The sequence below is a fragment of the Ammospiza nelsoni genome, chromosome 3 (genome assembly GCF_027579445.1).
Source record: "Ammospiza nelsoni isolate bAmmNel1 chromosome 3, bAmmNel1.pri, whole genome shotgun sequence".
Taxonomy (NCBI): domain Eukaryota; kingdom Metazoa; phylum Chordata; class Aves; order Passeriformes; family Passerellidae; genus Ammospiza; species Ammospiza nelsoni.
The window spans coordinates 65358635-65377682 of record NC_080635.1 but is presented as its reverse complement, the minus strand read 5'-3'; the positions used below and the strand labels follow the sequence as shown (position 1 = coordinate 65377682).

The window sequence follows — 19048 nt, the reverse complement described above, 5'->3', positions numbered from 1 at the left end:
ATCTAATTACCTGACTTGAAATAACCTTTTTTCCACAATGCTCAACAGCATTTGCACAACATTTCTGATATGATCAATATCTATACAGTGAATACTGAATGCATTTAGAGATCTTAGTTGCTGTGGAGGGAGTTGGGTTTATGGGGTCATAACCCAGTAACAGCTCTCTAGTAGGGTCGCTTAGGGATGAGAAATTGGAGGGCACAAGTTTACATGTTCTACCCTCAGAGCAGAGCAACCTTCTATAAGTAATTGTGTAAGCCCCTCCAAGAAGGTTGTAATCACACATTTCTAGAAACAAGGTGTTGGGTAAACTGAAAAACAGGACATTTTTGAAATCCTGGAAAGCAATACCTCTGCACAAGAGAGGTCACTGTCAACAAAATACTGCAGAGAGTTTTGATTTTTTTTTTTCATTTTTCTTAAGTACACAGAGCCAGAAAAATAATGTTCTTCTGCTTGCTGTATTTCCTGTCAGATTTCAGCTAATTTAGCAAGGGCAATGTCAGTGTGAGGAGGACAGAAGTGAACTCCAGAGAAGTGTAATAACGACCCATACCTCGAGGATAAAACCTGGTAAATCTAAAGGCTCTCAACCTTAAGAGTAAAAGTGATTAACTGCTGAAATAAGGTAAACAATAGATTTGGCAAGCCCACTCTTTGCAGTGCAGACCAGCTGCCCTTTTGGAAGGCTTGTGCTAGACAAACACAAATAGCTAGGTTCAGCATGATTGCTTGAAGCTCAAAGGCCAGTGGCACAAAAAATTCAAATCCATAAGAGACTGCTGTCATTTAGGGAGTTTTGTCCATATAACTTATGTTTCTTGAAAGTGACATGGTTTTATGTTTGGTACTATCTAGTCCTTCATCCTGGTCTTTGTCACCTTAATTGAAATCACCTTCATACTATTACTGAAAATACATTTCATAAAACTTATTTCCATATCCAAGGCTCAAATCTGACACATGTATGCATTTTCCATTCACATGCAGCAACACCCAACATCTGGGACAGTACATCCGAATATGACCCCTAATCCTAGAAGTATTTAAGATGGAGAAATAACAAGGTACTTTTCTATTATACAATATCAGCATTTTTTGATTTTGTCAAAATGTCATCTATTTGGCAAATGAATTCCTGGAAATCTGAGTTGATATCCCTGATTTAAAATAAATATTCAGCTTCCAACTGCTGAACAATGTCCAGCTATCATTCAATAGCTCACTTAACAATATTACTAGGATTTAACAACAAAGAAGTCCAATAGAACATTACCTCAACAGCTTCCCATCCCCACTCCCTGTACTTTGGATCATGAGTGAGGCGCCACATGTACATGTAGGTCTCTATGACTTCTGGTCGTAGGATGTAGTATTTTTCATTTTGTCTTGTAGCAATGGCCTCAACACCACCATCAAACCTGAAGGCTTCTGGTCCCAGTTTCATTCCTAGCCAATAAAAAAGCACAGACTAAAATAAAGGCATTAAAAAAGGTTTCAAATTATGTAACCAAATCAAACTCCCCAAATTACCAAATCAAGCTAGGCTTTTATGTGGCACAAAGCCAGGTTACCCAGAACAATATAATTTATGAAAGATACTGCAGTTCCTCCTGGTTTTGATAATTTATAAATAATTTGGAGTAGGAGAGAGCTGTTCTTCACCAATGCCTTAAATGGCAGTTTCAGTTTGAACAGTGATGCTAACATTTGCATTCTGGAAGACTTTGTGTAACTAGCAACAAGTGAAATTTTGCCTAAAAGATGAGGATATTTACTTTTCTATATCAAACTGGAAAATACACTCTGGGACATGAAATGCTGCCAGGGTTATTTCTATAAGAAGATGATAAAATCCAAAGAAATTTCCTGTACAGAAATCCACTTTCTTTGTGCAATTCTATTGTTTGCAGCATTGCATCAACAGGACTGAGTGCAAAATATTCTTTTGTGCATAAAACATGAGTAATACCTATGTTGATGCATAAACGAACAGAGTCCTTCTATTTCTCATATTCAGCTATACAGAAATTGGCATAATGAAAGAACCTTGTTAATTACTGTTACGTAATTGTCACGTCAATTACTACAGTGAGGAGATACACTTCAGGTGCACAGAAATTATTTACAAAACAGAGCAGCCATTTGAAAAGCTACTCTTAAAGCAAGGCAGCATTTGCTCAGAAGGGATGAACACTTCTCACTGTGCAACAATTTTCATTCAGCTTTATGCAAAACCACCAGTGGCTGCCTTCATGGGGGCAAGCAGGGCAGCCAGACTCTGCAACGTGGTACTCACGCGTGCGGTCGTAGGATTCATGGCAAGTCCTGGCAATTTCAGCACCCAGCTCAATGTGGTGGCCTGTCTTGTCACTGGGGGCTCCATCTGCTCCCAGGGCAAACATGCCCCCAGCAAAACAAGTGAGGTGTCCCATCTTGTGTTCCAGCAATCCGCCCTTCCACTCGGCGATGTACGTCAGGCCCCCGCTGGACTTTCGGATGAGGTGGGTCTCTATGGCCTGCAGAAGGACACCATCTCAAACCAAAGGCCATTTGGAAAAGTGCAAAGGACAAAGCTGTCTTGTATGCTGGTTGTTTTTGCTCTCTATTGCCTTTGCTCACAAAGTGCAATGGATAATAGGAGCCAGCATAACTTCAAAGTCAGCCAAACCAAGGCAGATGAGCAGACATCAGTAACGATGACTAATTTTGCTTCAACTTCAAGCAATTTACAGGGTATGTTTTATAAAAATGTTGGAAAGACCTACCAAATACACTTCAAATTTTGAAATATTTTATTTTTTCCCCCTTTTACACTGAGCAGTTTCAGGTAATTTAGCATTCAATAGTAATTTAACTTCCAACAGTTATTAGCCATCACTTTAGCTTCTATATTTCTCATTTTAACTCTGACTTAAAGGAGGTGGTTATTGATATAATTTCATGTAAATTATACGCAGCCATAACTCATATTCAAAACACATGACTCAGTGTGTGCAGTGAATGATGTTAGGCCTCTGAATCTAGATGGCATTCCCAAAGTCCAGTGAGTTTCCCCTCCCAAACTGAAATCCTCCACTTATCTATCAAGAGCACGGTCTCACTGAGATCTCTGGAAAAAAAACCATAAGCAGAATAAGAATACACAAATCTAGAGGGAACTGGAAGTTGATGATGTTAGCAATGTATGGTCACTAATTACAAAATCCAGGAAGGCAGCCTGCTATTGTGGGAGGAACAGAATTAAAATGAGAGAGAAGATGCAGAAGAGCACATTAATTAGAAGCCCACAAGGAAAGTAAGGTATTACTCTTTAAAAGAAGTAATGGAGAGGAGAAAACTCTGTTACACATTCAGCTATCCATTAGTGCTCTGGTTGTCCTGTTGAAATCATAATATCCAGAAACAGTACTCAACATGCATTATATAAGGGAAAAACCATTAAAAAATATCACTACAGAAAACTATTAACAAAAAAGCCAGAATTTAAAAAAAAAATTATGAAGAGAAAGTAGTGATTGTAGTAATGCTTTCCCCCATTTAAGCATTTGTAAAGGTTGTTCCTATAAGCATGAAAAATCCTCTCTAAATTAGAAACAGCAGAATAACTGCAGTTTTTACATACTGGGGTTTTTTTCTGCCAAGAACATAACATTGAAAACTATACTTTATTTTCCAGTAATATGAGTGCAAAGCACTTAGTAAGGATGTTTTCTGCCCAGATCCAGAGCCACTATTAGCTCAGAAAAGTCCTCCACCCCTTGTTCTCACCCTGATTGCATGCTTTTACTACTAGGTACCTACTGGAAAACATACCTAAATTTTAAAGCAGAAGTAAATAATGAAAATTCCTGTGCTTTAAACAAATTCTGCTTTTAAAAATCCTGTGTAATTTAACCTATAAAAAGAGGAATTAGATATGAGAGGGGAAAGGTAAGAAAACACACAATAATTTTGCAGGAAATAGCTTTCAGACCTATTTGGGCATTCTAACAATAAGCTACCTAAAACCAAGATGAGAAAGGAAAAACTTTAATGACATTTCATCTAACCTTTCAGCAGGGTATCTCCCATCTCACCAAAACAACAGTTCTAAAAATAGGCAAAAACTCTACTGGTCACTTAGCTGTTGGATCAGAATTTATTTAAAAAGTAAGCAACCATAAAAATAGATTGATAACTAAATTTACCTATGTTGCATTTTATTTGAAGTTACAACTGAAAACCAGAATGAAGTATTACTGTATCTGCCTGACATAACAGCAATGATGCACTTTTGAACTATATATTAACTAGACCAGAGTTGATTCTTGTAGTATAAAAATGGATTTTGTGATACCAATTAGTGTTAGAACTTTTTTTCCTCTCTTTTGGCTCAACATTAAAGTTTAGGATAAAAAAGGATGACTTCTAAGAGTTTTTAAATTATTCTAGGAAACTGGTGTTAAGAAACTAACAAATTGATGTTGATTGATACCAAGAATGTCGCAAAATAAAAATATATTTCCAATTTAAGTATTCGTGTTTAGTAAAGCAAATCATCTCTGTTTTATAAATGGGGCCTATTAAGAACTAGTACATATCTCTATTAAAAGTTATTTTCTTATGTAACCATCTTATTTAAAGCTATTTTTATGAGGTAGGTATTAGATATATTATAGACACTCAGACTGCCTTGTCATGCTTTGTACCATCCTGGGTCCCTGGGTGCCTGATAACACCTTTGCAGTGTGTATGTCTTTGTTAAGAGCATGCTAGGTCACTCTGCATTTTTAGCTAGACATGAAAGCTGAGGTTTAAAAGCAGGATAGGAAGGAAGGGTTATGTTCCTGTAGAGGAAGGCTATGTGCTGTCTGCAGTGCTTTGGGTGCAGTTCTGGCAGGGAAATCAAGTGAGTAAAACAAATTATCTTAAAAGGAGAATATGTAGTGTGGTGACAAAGATCCACCCAAGTGAAAAAATCTGTCTGGTACAATTGATTCTGAATTTCATACTTAAAATAAACTCATTTTTATTTTGATATAATTATGTACTCGCTTCAAGAGACACATCTATTGGAATTGCAGGTCTATTTCAACTTGCTCCCCAACTACAAATAATTCCTTCCTGCACTGTTTTCAGATCAGGTGGAGGGATGTAGCACCTCTCCTATGAGGAAAGGCTGACAGAATTGGGATTGTTCAGCCTGGAGAAGAGGTGCCTTTGAGATGACCTAACAGCAGCCTTCCAGTACCCAAAGGGAGCCCACAGGGAAGATGGAGAGGAACTTTATACAAGGGCATATAGTGACAGGACTAGGGGGAATGGCTTCAAACTGAAAGAGGGTAGGTTTAGATGAGACATCAGAAAAAAGTTCTTTCCTGGGAGGGCGGTGAGGCACTGGAACTTGTAGCCCAGAGAAGTTGTGTAAGCCCCATCCCTGGAAGCTTTCAAGCTCTGAGCAAGTGAAAGGTAGCTACAAATGTATGTTACCAAAGGAAGCAATAGCAGATGCCACCTGGGAGTGGGAAAAAAAAAAATGAAGCAAAAAAATGGAGACAACCTGATTTGAGGCTGTAGTGGACAGAAAAGGAGGGGAAAACTAAAGGTAAATAAACATTTTATGGACATTTAGAGAAATACATTTACTGCATGTAAAGCTGGTGTGGTATACAATATGTCATGCACCCATAAGCTCCTAGAGCCAGAGTAACTTTTTACAGCTAATACAGTTCCTGGCAATTTTTCTTTTTTAGCTTTCACCTAAGGCTTTGCTTACATACCTCATTGTAGTAAAGCCTTCAGCCAAATTACCTTTTTCTCCATCTTGTGGGAAATTATTCCTTCAACACAACAACTGTATAAATGCTTGTGCACTCCATCAGAAACACTAACAGTGCTTTTTACAGTTTGAATTGTGACTCAAGTGCTCCTTGCATTACTACTGGCATCTTTCTCATGAGTCTGCACGTTAAAATCATGGCCTTGCCTATCTGTCACAGTGAATGAGACATTAGGAATGGTTTCAACTACAGGACTGCAAATTGCACATTTGTGTAATCTCTGTTATTGACAGCATAAAGGAGAAACTCTTCAGTTTTTCCCAACCTGATTTCCTCCCCCTCCTGCCCTCATTGTTAAGGCAATATGTTTAATGCTCTCTGCTTATCAACCTGTTCCTTAACCTATGCATTATACTGCCAGTTCTTAACCTTGCAAAATTAAGCAGAATTGGACCCTCCTAATAAACAACCATTCTTCATTCAGTTCCTTCATGTCTTTAAGCTTTTCACACATCTTACATGATGTCTTCACCACCCCCTTCAGTGCATCCCTGATGTGATTTTGTGGTTGCAAAGTCCTTCATTTACCCTCTGAGTTGTTTAGAATGTATGGTTTACAGGGAAACAGAGAAGACCCAGAACTGAATCATCTCTCTGTTCAAATGAGTTAAAAACTAATCAATAAGATTATTTTTACAGGGGTTCTCTTGGTGGATTACACTGATAGGTAACAAAAACACTAACTGAGATGCCTGCAGAGCACAGGTGGAGGCTTCTTAGGAAAACCAATCTGCTCCTCAAGGCTGCTCAAATTCCACATAGACATGTGCCATAGAAGTGTTACCTCTGCTGGAGGAGCTGAGATAACAAATTACAAACCTCAAACAGCAATGTGACCCCACAGTTCTGTTACTTCTAGCTCTTAGGCATTTCACCTCTCCTTTTACAGTATCTTCTTAATTATGATTAATGAATTTCAATGATTACTGCTGTTTTAATGAAACCCAGGTGGTTTCACTTCCCTGCCTCAAGATGTCACTGTAGCTGGAGATAAAACTGCTCAGCAAGACAGTTCCATATTTCTGTACCTTAATAAATTTGAAACTTCAGAAATATGATTCTAAGTTTCAAGGGTTTATAATGTCTGTTTTGGGGATAATTACAACTCTGCAGGCGTCTTCATAACAAAGCACCATAAATTATCTCTGTTCAAACTTTTAATATATTTTTCTTCCCCTAGGAATTTTCATAAACAGTATTTTGATCATTTGAAGCAACCGTGAGGATGAAAGAGAATTCTATCATGTGTTATTTTCAATAATTCAAAGATGTAAAATGTCAATTGCTTATTTATTTTTTTTAATATTTACAGCTTGCACCAGTACATTTTATTGCTTTGAAACAGCACAGAGCAGCAGGTCAGGATTACTGCAGATTTACATTCTGTGAGTTTCTAAGTAAATTGCTTTCTTGTTACTTTTTTACTTCCCTTACATTTTCTCTGTTTTGTTGATCTAATGCAATAGATACTTTTCTTTCTCAACCTTCACAATTATCCAATTTTTCCTTTATTGCAAATTCCAGTGAGTTCATTACAAAAAGTTTATTGATGGAATAGGAAGTTCAAGCCCTTGTTATAAACAATTTAAATACTTTTGCCAAAGAAAAGTAGTGTCTTATGCTTACTAAACTGAGCTTTAAAAATCAGAACTGAAATCTGAACACAGAAGAACTTTCATTTGGTTAAACACAAAATATAAGAAACATTTTAAAAGCACCAAAGCACTTGACTGCTTTTGGACTTCAGACAAGTTATGTAGACAAGCTTACATGTGCAATGAAATATGAGTACTTATAACGGAGGTACCTACATTTTTAAAGGGAATCAATGGCAAACATTTATACTGTGAGACCTATTCATTTGTTCAGTAAAAAGATGATTAAGTTCCAAGGGAAAGCTGACTATTTACTTGTGTTTGAAAATATTTTTTTTCCCTCTATAGATCTATTAGTGTCTCTTAGAGCACCAATGCTCTAACTCTAAATGTATTAAATGTGTTTTACCAGAAGGATAAATTTATTAATATTTTAAAACAGTATTAATGGTCTGGCATGAATCAAATCAAGTCACTCTCAAAATGTTAGATTGTGCATGTTCTGAATACTCTAGGATATCTGTTGATTCTGACAAGTTTTTTATTGTTGTCAGAAAAGGGAAGGGAAAATAGCATGACTAGTAAGAGCATGGCTGCTCTGAAAAGTGCAAAGCCATGAGCAAAACCCATACAATTTCTCTTTAGACTTCTCTAGCTAAAATCCTCCTTAAAGACTTCTAACATTAAAGCTTGCTGCTTCTCCTGAAAGTCCATAAACAAGCAAAATATTTGAATAAATACTTGATCTGGTCCAAAATGTAAGACATTGTGCAGTTATCAGTAAATTATTAACAATTTAAAAATCTGCAGAAGCCTGTCTTTAGCCTTGATGTTTTCTGTAAGCATTTGTAGAGAGTCTCAAAACTTGTGCTGAGAGGGGAAATGCAGTGAAGAGAATGAGAAGGAGCAGTGAGTCCTCTGGACGTTCTGGTGTGCTCAGTGTAATGAATCTTGTGTTCCTACACAATGCAGCCACACTATCACTATGTGCACAACACCAGTGCAGCTGGCTGATAAGTATTTTAAACATGACAGCTGACAAAACTTCCTGTTTATTGATTTTAGCACATTTAAGTTACATTCAGTTAAGTTGCCTTCTGCCTCCTACACCAAAAAAAAAGCCCCAAAACAAAGTATGCAGTGGGAATGATGGGTACCAACTGTTTCATTCTAAGATGGGCTGCTATTGCAGCATCCTGCCTGCCCCATTTATGTATTTTCTTCAATGCCAAGAAATGCTTAAGTATTAAATATTCAAGACATTAATCACTTTTAGCTTTACCCAGTATGACAAGCCATTATATTTGAGTTGTTGCAGTTCTCTCCTTGTCCACATCAGTTATGCAGTTTTTAAGACCACTACGATCACAAAGCAAACCCCTTCAAGCAGCTTAATGGAGACTGCAGACAGCACAAACCAGGCACCAGACTGTCACCTCAGTTAAACAGATCCTCACAAAAGTTCCAGAGATGAAAAAGGCCTGTCTGCCAATATCATGTTTTCAGTTTGCTAACAACAGTTTGTTTTCCCTCTCCTTTCAATGAGAAAGGAGTCTCCATGGATTTTTTTTTTTTTTTTATTTTTCTGAAAGGCTGAAATCAACAGCTCTGAAAAATATTCACTACTTAATGCTGACAGTTAAATACACCCAAAATCCCCCAATCAAAATATCCAATAAATATACCCAAAATCCTCCAATCACTACCTTTGGCATATATCAAAGCCAGCCTCCAATGTTAGCGATGTGCCAAAAAAAATTAAACCCCCCTGAAAAAAGTAATTCTATATATTTTCTGTCTGAATCCTGGGGCCAGAAATTACTTTTTCCTCTTTTGACAGAAGTTTACTGCATTGCCAGCATTGCTTAATTGTGTAATCCAGCCTAGCGGCAATTTCTGAAATGGTGTTGAAATCTGGCAGAGTGGCCGTGGCACTGCTTCACAACACATGTTCCTCTTTTGGCCATTTCCATTGTTCCCACTTCCAGTGCTATGTTCTGCAGAAATCATTTGTATTCTTGTTAGGATCATCTGAGCAGTTGTTACCCATTAAGAAAGAATAAACAATCTTACTGTCTAAAAGGGAACTAGCTGCCCTGACTCAAGGCAAAAGTGCAGAAAGCAGCTGCTTTACCTCACTGAAACCACAGGGCCACCAAGGGCTGCACCGAACTGAGCTGCCTGGGAAGTGCTGGTGAGGATTCTTCCTTTTCCTTTGAAGTTCTTCTGGGGTGAGTTACCATTCTCTTTACAGCCTCTAGATATGCCACTTCTCTAGAACTACACTGAGAAAGTGATGCAGGCAGTGTCAGAGAGAGAGAATTAATATATATGTAAGATGCAGAAGGATTGCAGAAATGGCCATAAATAAATGTAATAGGAAAATTTGGAAAAGGTACCTGACCATCAGGCCTCAAGTGTGAGACAACCTATTTACAGGAATAGAGGGAAAATTGCCCTTCAGCTTAGGAAATGAGGGCTGGCACATTTAAGAGGAGAGGATTTGATGCAGTTGCTTGTGACACTGCTGTTGCTAGACTAGATATAAATGAACCCACAAGGTCCATTTTTGCTCTAAATTATCATATTCTCTTACAAACCTACTCAATTGTGTCTCGGAGATCAGCTTGTTAACTGAGAAGAGTGAGATGATTCCTGTCCTGGATACTTGCAAAGACTGATGGATTATTCTATTGGCAGTTATTTCTTCAAAATATAGCTAAAAGCTGAATACACATTTGTTCTGTAACTGAATGCTGCATGCTACCCATTGAAACCAGTTTAGAAAGATCTCTTATTTTATGTATTATGTGAAGCAGGACATTATTTGTATTACTTTTCAAAAGAGAAAAAATAACTTACATTAAAAATACATTCACTTGTCTTTTTGTGTGAATTCTACAGTTTATGAATCCCTCTGATGGCCTTATACATTCATACTATGCTCTGGTATTCAAAATAAGACGATCTTGTGTGGGATCTCAGCACCTCAGGATGGAGGTGCAGAGTGACCGAGACCACCCTTGGGGGGCTCGGGAGTCCTGGAATGTTGCCAGAAGTGTCTGGTGGCTGGACTTTGATCCTACATGGGAGGCGACACCTGTATGAGGATGGGAGGATTTCACTGGGGTAAATGGTGAAGGCATAAGTTAATTAGAGTGTGAAACACAGGGTTTAAGATTTCTGTACAGTGGGGTTTAGAGAAGTAAGATGGAGGAATTGGGGTGTGTCCTGTCCTTCTTCTTCTTCTTCTTGGCCTCCATCTTCTGTGGTGATGTTGGCACTTTGGGATTGGTTATTACTAAAAGCGCACAGGTCAATAAGGGTAAAAGGTATTGGGGAAAATTGATAAATATTATATACGTAATTTTGAGTATAAAGATAGGTGACCGCCCCGGGGGCGCTCAGTGTGCTCATGGCTGGCTGCTGTGCAGACCTCTGTCGGGCCAAGGGAAAATCTTTTAGATAAATAACTAATAAACACCGAGACCGAGAAAAGATCTGAAGCCTCTTCTCGTCCTTTGAAGCGTGGGCTGTCCAAGGCCACCCCGGGCCTTTCCAGGTCATTTAAACAGACGAGAAACCAACAATCTTGGTCCCTTTTCCCATTAGGAATAAACTCTTTCAATGGCTTCGGCCATAAATGCATTTTCATGGCAAGCAGAAGCAGTTTTTAAATCTAGTCTGACATTTTAGTTATTGCTTTTAACTTAAGCCATTATATAATCGACAGGTGATACAAAAATTCTAACGGAAAGCATTCATTTTTTTTTTAAATATGATTTACAGAGCAATGTGAAAAATAACCCCTAAGCTCCATCTAAATAGATTTCAGCTTTTCACAGTGAACTATATAACTCACCATATATTTTCCTTTGTGGTTTCTGGATAGCAGAAGGTATTGAATTAGGAATCAAGCCTTCACATCACTCTTTCAGAACTGGGGGGGTATGTGCTGGACTGAATGGCCAGGAATAATCATGCTGTTCCCTTTGGCATAGTCTTAAAAAGATTCTGAGAGCGCTGGGGGAAATTTCTCTAAGAAAATACCAAGCAGACTCAGAATGCCCAAACTTTGCAGCCTCAGTTGTAAAGAAAGACTGCAGCTTGTGCAGACTCCTAAATCAGCTTTAATTTAGATAAGTAATGGATCAATAGCAATGAAGTCAGTACCAGGATGGATTTCAAATCAGGATAGTTATCCAATGAAGAACCTGGAATCTCAGTGGGGCCCAAACATCCTGCAGCTTCTGTGAGGCTGAAACTTTGCTGCTGCTGCTTTCTGAACAAGCTACTTTACAGCATCAAGCTGCCAACTCCTAAAGCTGCATGTGCACTTCCAGCTTTGGTTCAGATGTACCTCAGTACAAAAACCAAACAGGAATGCCATTGATCAGAAAATACTGGAAATAGCAACAGCCAGCAGCACAAGGAAATCTGGTTTTTAGTCAGGTCCTCTCAAACACACTGGTCAGACATGATGCTCGGACTGTTTCTGAGCTAGTACTACTAAAAAGTGTTAAGAAAATAGGTACTGTAAATACAGTCATATGAGCAGAGCTGAGACCCTGTCACTGACACTGCCACATTCAGTGATGGTGCTGAACAGGTGATTCTGCTCCTCCAGCTGAAATCTGAGCAGGGAGAACTGGTCCTTAAATGTGGGGGCTGTCACCACTTCTGCTCCCTGCTGGGACCTCAAAAAAAACCTGATGTTTTTAAACCAGCAGAAGTAGAAAGCTGCAATCAGCTTTGAGGTGCTTCAAAATGTCTTCAGTGGTAAGATGAATTGATAATTTCACACACTTTGTTCTCTCTGGCTGACAATCCAATGTCTGAGCTATTACAGCAGCACTGTTCTTATGTTATAGCCTCAAATGCACTCAAACCTAATTTAAGATCCACCTTTTGCTCTGAAGTTGATACCATGCTAGCAGCAAAGATGAGGCTGACTGCATCCAAATCTGCACTTACAAAATTAAAGGCAAGATTTCCTTAGCAGAGGACACTTGGTTGTCAAATTTACAACCACCAGACATCACACCCTCCCTCAGATCTTCACACTGACTTTCCTCTGTAATGGAAAAAAAGATGGTTGCAATAAGAAACCATGGCTGTATTTTTTTAATGCCACCACTTTTTGTGTATGGGAAGTAAAAGGAGACTTATGACCTCCCTAGGGACAGTGTGTTTCCAGATATATGAAAGAATAAGCAGATACTGCTTAGCATCTCAAAGCCTTGTCTGTGGAGGCACCATAGATACACACTGTTAATAAGAGATGAAAGTCCTGGCCCTAGACAGCTTCCAGTCAAAACAGATGAAAGGATAGGGAAAAAAGAAGTAATATTATCCTCTTTTTTAATATATATATCTATATATATGAAAGCAAAGAACTGAGAAAATAGGTCATTTGCCCAGGATTGGAAGGAAAGCCTGTAAATATGCATTTAAACTGAATACTTGCCAAGTCTCAATCTGGTGTCACAAACCTGTTATTTCTCCCAAAAGAGCATATTAAGGAAATACCATAAAAAAAAAGAGAGTGCAGACCAGTAGGATCATAAATACATATAGAAATGTAAGTATGAATAGTTCTGATTTTATAAAACTTTCTCTTGTGTCCATTTGGGGTGTTTTGCAGAAGCTGACAAGTATATGCTCCTATACAAAAAAGTCGTTGTGAAAAGACACCCCAATTTTAATTTCTAATTATCTACCATAACACATTGATCCATGTGTGGACCACAATCAGAACACTTTTTATGGCTGAAACTCATGAGAGAATTGAACACAAGAGAGGAACTCCCTCCTGGATAAAAAGGAAAAGGACAAGACTGATATTTATCTAGAGAAGGCTCAGGAAAAAGAGTTGAACATCTATCTGAGTGCTACTTGTAGATGCATTTTTTGTTGCTTCTTTTATACCTCTCTCCTCCAGAGACAACTGACTATATTGCAGTAAAAGAAAAAAAAATAGTTATACTGCAAAGTTCTCCCCTTTCCCGCAGTATCTGTATTCCTCTAGCACTTCTATTTGAAGAAGTCTTTTTTAGAACAGAAACTAATTCTTTGAAAAAACACCCTGTGGTAGCAAATACATAAATCTCTCATGTTGTCCTCACAGCCTGTCTCTTTAGGATTATTATATATTAGATTATTGTGGAAAAGAAGATTTAAATGTCTTATTTACCTGAACAGAATCATAATACATTTTCTTGCCGTCTTCATCTGTCTTGTCCGACATCAGCCATGCCTTGAGCAGATATTCATAAAAGCTATCCCCAAGCCCTCCAATGGAGACATGATCTTAATAGGGAAGAAAGAGATTGAACAGCAATTTCATCCTCAGCCATGACAATAAAATACAATTACAGTTTGAAACAGTATATTTAATGATCTATTTCTACAACATCTTTAATAAACATAAGCCCGGAACCTCAGGAAAAACTTTACTGGTTTATACAGAGAATTGTTTCTTTTATTGCTGTATTTTTAATCTAGCTAAAATACCATAGTTATTTAATATCCACAATGTGCCACAGGACATCATGGCAAAGCGAAAACAATTTATATGTGTCCATTCTAATTAATGTAGTCTATTCCATACAAAACCACGTCAAACTAAGTTTTTTTCTTTTTTTATTCTAAAAAGGTAAAAAAGTAGAAAGTGTTCTCTGATTTGATAAAGGCTTTCCCTTAAAGTGCAGGCATTGCTCTTTTAGTCACTAACTTTCCATTTAAGTCACTTCATAAAAAAGGCTTTTAGCTCCTTACTGCAGAGCTGAGTTTCAGGTTATTTAGTGGTATTTCAAAATGCTGAGCCATATGTTTAAAAATAATACTACATTTTTAAACTTCTGACTGCTCTCAGAACTCAGCAGTGGTTTGGAAGGAAAAAAAAAGGACTTCACCTCATCTGCAGAAGATTGTTGCTGTGACACTGCTTTATTCTGCCCTATGCTTACTATGTGAAACAATCTGGTACTACAGATGCTGTGATTATTCAATTGCACAATTTAGTGACTCTGGAAACACTAAGATCACACAAGCCAGACATGCAACATCAGTTGCACCAGTGATGGGAAATTTAGTGATGCTCTCAGCTGCTTGTACAAGATTGCACGCACTTACTGTCCAGGAACCTAAAAGATTCTTGGCAAAATTTTGATGGGTTATCATTATTTCAGCACAGATTCCCTAAATGCATTAAATACTACAACTATACATACATGTAAAGTGTTTTTCTAAGCTCCATTAAGTGAAGAAGTAGCTAGAGGTTAGCTTTTGAAACTTGTTGCTGCCTGGCAAAATTAAGTGATTTGGCATTTATCGAGTCTTCAGTGAAAAATTTCAAAGTGCTTTATGGGGACTTCTCATCTATAACTGTCAATTTTACAGCAAAGGAGGGATCTGCTAATTCCACTCAAGAAATCCAGGATGGAGATGTCATTACAGAGATCACACAGCAAGTTCCTGAGTCATACCAGAAAATTCTGGCCGTGAGAAATCCAAAAAGCAACCTGGATGGGATGATCCAGACTCATAAAGCGAGATGCAGAAGGTTAGTGATCCTGCGCTCACACTTCCTGACACATAACTCTGTTCTTAGCTTCAAAGTTATGCTCGTGTTGGTAGAATTCAAAGGAACACAGAGAATTTATTTTTATACCCCTTTGTGTCTTTTCTCCATGGAAAGCCTCCCTTCACCTTCCAGACAGCTTGCAAAGACATGCAAATGTAGAAGATAGATATTTGTCTATTCCAACTACATCAACAGTGTCCTTTTCCTCCACTAGCCTGTGACATGCAAAAAAAAAATTTAGTTTTCTGAATGCATCCTGTCCCTTTGCCTACCAAGTATATTGTGCCATCAAACCTGGGTTTGAAAAGGCTTTTTTTTCCTCTCAAACCTCTTTTGAATGAGATATATTGAAATTCTGGGAAGACTACACCATTTTTTAAATTAAATGTTCATGATCCAAAAGGAGAAGAGGTTTCTTAAAACAATGGGAACATTTCCTGTGATCAAAGGCTGATCTTTGAACAGCAGCATTTAAATGACCTTTACAATTTCCTAAATAAATTACCATAGAAACCTCTGACATTTGCAAACTAAATAGCACAAGCAGAGTTTCATCAATAATAAGCCCTGTTATTATATACATTATTGCAGTAGACAAATCCAATTGACGCATGCTGCAGCAAATCACTGTCAGTTTACTGTCAAAATAACAAGGGCTAAATGAATTTACAGGAACAATGGCAGAGATCCATCAGCAGCCTTCACAGCTACAGCACTGCTGGAGAAGAAACATTCAGAAACCATTCCTCCCTCTCCACTTTATATTTAAGAGAAAATATTTCTGTCTTGTGCCAATTAAGGGTCTTGATTGTTTGGTTTTTCCCTTCTGTTGTAATCAGCAGAAAACAGCCTAGAAAAGCAATCTCAAATAACATATTTTTCAAGTCTCACATTCTGATCTTCTCTGTGGGGAAAAAATTAGTTAATCAGTGTTGGTGAATGGAGGCGACTGATATGAAAGAGATGGAACAAGATGGAACTTGTCTTTGCTGCTTCAGCATGCCAGGAACAGACCTGCATCAACACCTGCACCCATCATTCACAGGCATGGGAAGCTATTTATTCATCAACACTGCATGCTATTGGAAAACAAAGCTCCATGGACACTGCAAATTTTTCTGTGCACACCAACAAAAACTGGCATTTCATGTGAATGAGGAGTGCTTAAGACGAAGTAATATTAAAAATATGGAATAACAAAAGCCATAAGGCAGAGTAAGTGTTTTGACTGCTTTAAAATGTGTAAGGCAGAGTCACTAACTGCCTCAGCCTCTGGAAAGATCTGCTCTCATGAAGCATCAAAAAGCAGTCTCTATGGCTAAGAGAAGCCAGGAAAGGAGTTAACTGCATCTATCTCACAGGTGCTGAGATTGTCTCTAATTAAATCCAGTACCTACTGCTGTAGGATCAACCCTTCCAGGGGAGGTTTTTATGTCTTGTAAAGCTGTGCTGAACCGACACGTGTTACAATTGGGCACACGTCTCAAATCTGTGCAGGGATGTCACGGTTTATACCAACATGCAACCACAGCTGATGGTCATGCATGCTGAGCTGCCACAGGCCTTGTGGCACAGTGACCTGCAGGGAGCCTCACAGCATAGCAGACTGAGAAATGACAGTGCACTTCTAATTCATAAAGGGAAATGGCATTTGCATTGATGGGAAAATACACCTGAGCAGCAAAATCTTTTTGGATAAGATTTTAACTCAGAGTGACACAAAACTTTCAAAAATAGATTTTAATCAATAAAATCAAAGAAATCACAGAAAGGAACAGGTTGGAAGGAACCACAATCCAACCTGTCCAACCTCCCTGTGCCAGCAGGGTTATCCTAGAGCACATGACACAGGATTGTGTCCAGATAGTTATTGAATATCTCCAGTAAAGGACACTCCACAACCTCTCCCAGACAAAGGCAATTTGCTCCAGTGCTCTGTCACCTGCACAGAAAAGTTCTTCCTCATATTCAGGCACAATTTTCTGTGCATCAGTTTCTTCCCATTGTCCTATTGCTTGGCAACCTGGAGAAGAGCCTGGTCCACCCTCTGACATCCTCTCTTCAGGTACTTAAGAGACACGGACAAGGCTCTTTCTCAGTTGTCTCTTCGCAATGCTGAACCAGCCCATCTCTCTCAGCCTTTCCTCAAAGGAGAGATGCTCCAGTCCCCAGTCATCTTTGCCACCCTCTGACAGACCTACTCCATCTGATAGACCTGTTTCTGGTACCAGGTCCCCAGAACTGGGCACAGCACCTCAGCTGTGGCCTCAACAGGGCTTTGTAAAGAGGCAGGATCACCTCACTTGGCCTGCTGGGAATGCTCTTCCTAACGCTGCCCAGGATGCCATTGGCCTTCTTGCCCACAAGGGTGCTGCTGGTTCATGGCCATCTTGCATATCTTGCTTGGTTTTATTCAATAATGTAAGGAAGAAAAAACAGAAAGACAGAGTTGCCTGAATAGGATGGTTACAGACTGAACCTAAGCAGGAAAAGTGGAAAAAGCAACAATGTCTCTAAAATCATGATCCTGCACACTGTGCACACCTTCTGACAAGTTATGGAGATCAGAGAAAGCAATGAACAACAATAAAAGGCTCAGTCATCATGAAGGAGCTAAGGAATTCAAGTAATTCAAGTAATTCAAGTATTTTATAGTCTTTTCCTTCTAATTTTGGTATCTTCAGTAATGGTTCCAAGGGGATTAATGCCATGACACATTTCTGTTTAGTTTGCTTCCTCAGTTGGTGGCATTAAATTTCAACAGAAATCACAGCTGGGATTAACTGGAAAGACATGTCTTATTACTTTTTTTCCTTCAGTAGAGCCACATAACTCTGGAAATGTGGAATTTGATTCAGACAAGCTGATAAAGCTTCCTTATACAGCTACTTCAGAGAGCACTTTAGATTTTTGAATAAGAGACTTCTGTAGACCACAAATTCCTTTCCAAAGTCATACATATTCATACATTTCCCGACTTCCACAAGTCACACCGAAAGCTCAGAAAAAGTATATTAAAATATAGCAAGTAAGATTATTAATTTTATATTAGTATTTTTTTTTACATTTTATAGAACCTCAGATATAAAGTGAGTTTCTATACATTATAAAAGTTCTTTTTATATTAAAAGAACAGGTAACTGACTGAAAGAAGTTAATGACTGTAAAGAGAATGCTGATAGACAGCTCATAGTAGCAAAGACTTCAGCTACTTACGCTGGCCCCACTGGCCACTGCTGGGGTTCAGGTAGTTGGGGTAAAGGCCCTCTGGTTTATCCAGGCGATTTAGAACTTTTCGGATATTCATTACCTAGTGGAAGGTACAAAACACTGAGCACTTATCCATTTTCCCCACAAAATACAGGAGTGTAAATATGCCTAAAAATAACCCCCCTGATCTTATTCAACACACACACACACCCAAACACCTCTGTGCAATTGTATCACTATTGACAAAGCTGATATCATCATGCAAACAAGTTCCTGAAAACCTCGGGAGTTTCTGTGCCAATTGTCAGCCATGAAACAACACAACAGGAGCAAGCTGCAAAGTTCAGGACTTGCCATGCAGAGTGTCCCCCTCCTCCCCAGGATGCTGAAATTCACTGAGGCTATTTGCCTTAACTACGCTCAGCTACATCAGCATTTATATTCCTTGTATACCTAAATCAGAAATGCTATTAAATATTAAGCTTATCACCTAGTGCAGGTGTGGAAGTGCACTGCAAAGGAGTTTTGCCTGGAAAGGAGAGCACGGCTGGAGCTGACTGAGCTTTACACCAGCAGCTTGCCCAGCAGCAGGGACCCAGGCAGCCCCCAGTGCTCTGCCAGCACTACTAAGGAGCTCACTACAAATGAGATGCCCGGGGAAACAATTACAGTCCAGATGCTCAGCAGCTGGAGCCATCCAGCAGCACAATCCACTGCAGAGCACATGAAATGAGTTATACTGCATTTTAGGATTCACGGAAAATCAAATGTCGCAGCTTGGAAGAATGAGGACCCTGAGCACTGCAGGCCAGAAATTGTAACAAAAAGGTACT

General features: G+C 38.7%; 1 protein-coding gene across 2 annotated transcripts in view; it reads right to left on the bottom strand.

The window, feature by feature from the left end:
• MAN1A1 (mannosidase alpha class 1A member 1) overlaps window positions 1-19048 on the bottom strand; it is a 139453-nt gene that overhangs the window by 8362 nt on the left and 112043 nt on the right. For both annotated transcript variants that reach the window (XR_009418040.1, XM_059467867.1), the window contains exons 7-10: window positions 18222-18315; window positions 13614-13729; window positions 2303-2522; window positions 1280-1452 (exon numbers count right to left, since the gene is read on the bottom strand). Coding sequence is in view for 1 of the 2 variants with exons in the window: in XM_059467867.1 (XP_059323850.1) it covers window positions 1280-1452; window positions 2303-2522; window positions 13614-13729; window positions 18222-18315 (603 nt within the window). In the remaining variant the exon portion in view is untranslated. The remainder of the gene's footprint in view (window positions 1-1279; window positions 1453-2302; window positions 2523-13613; window positions 13730-18221; window positions 18316-19048) is intronic.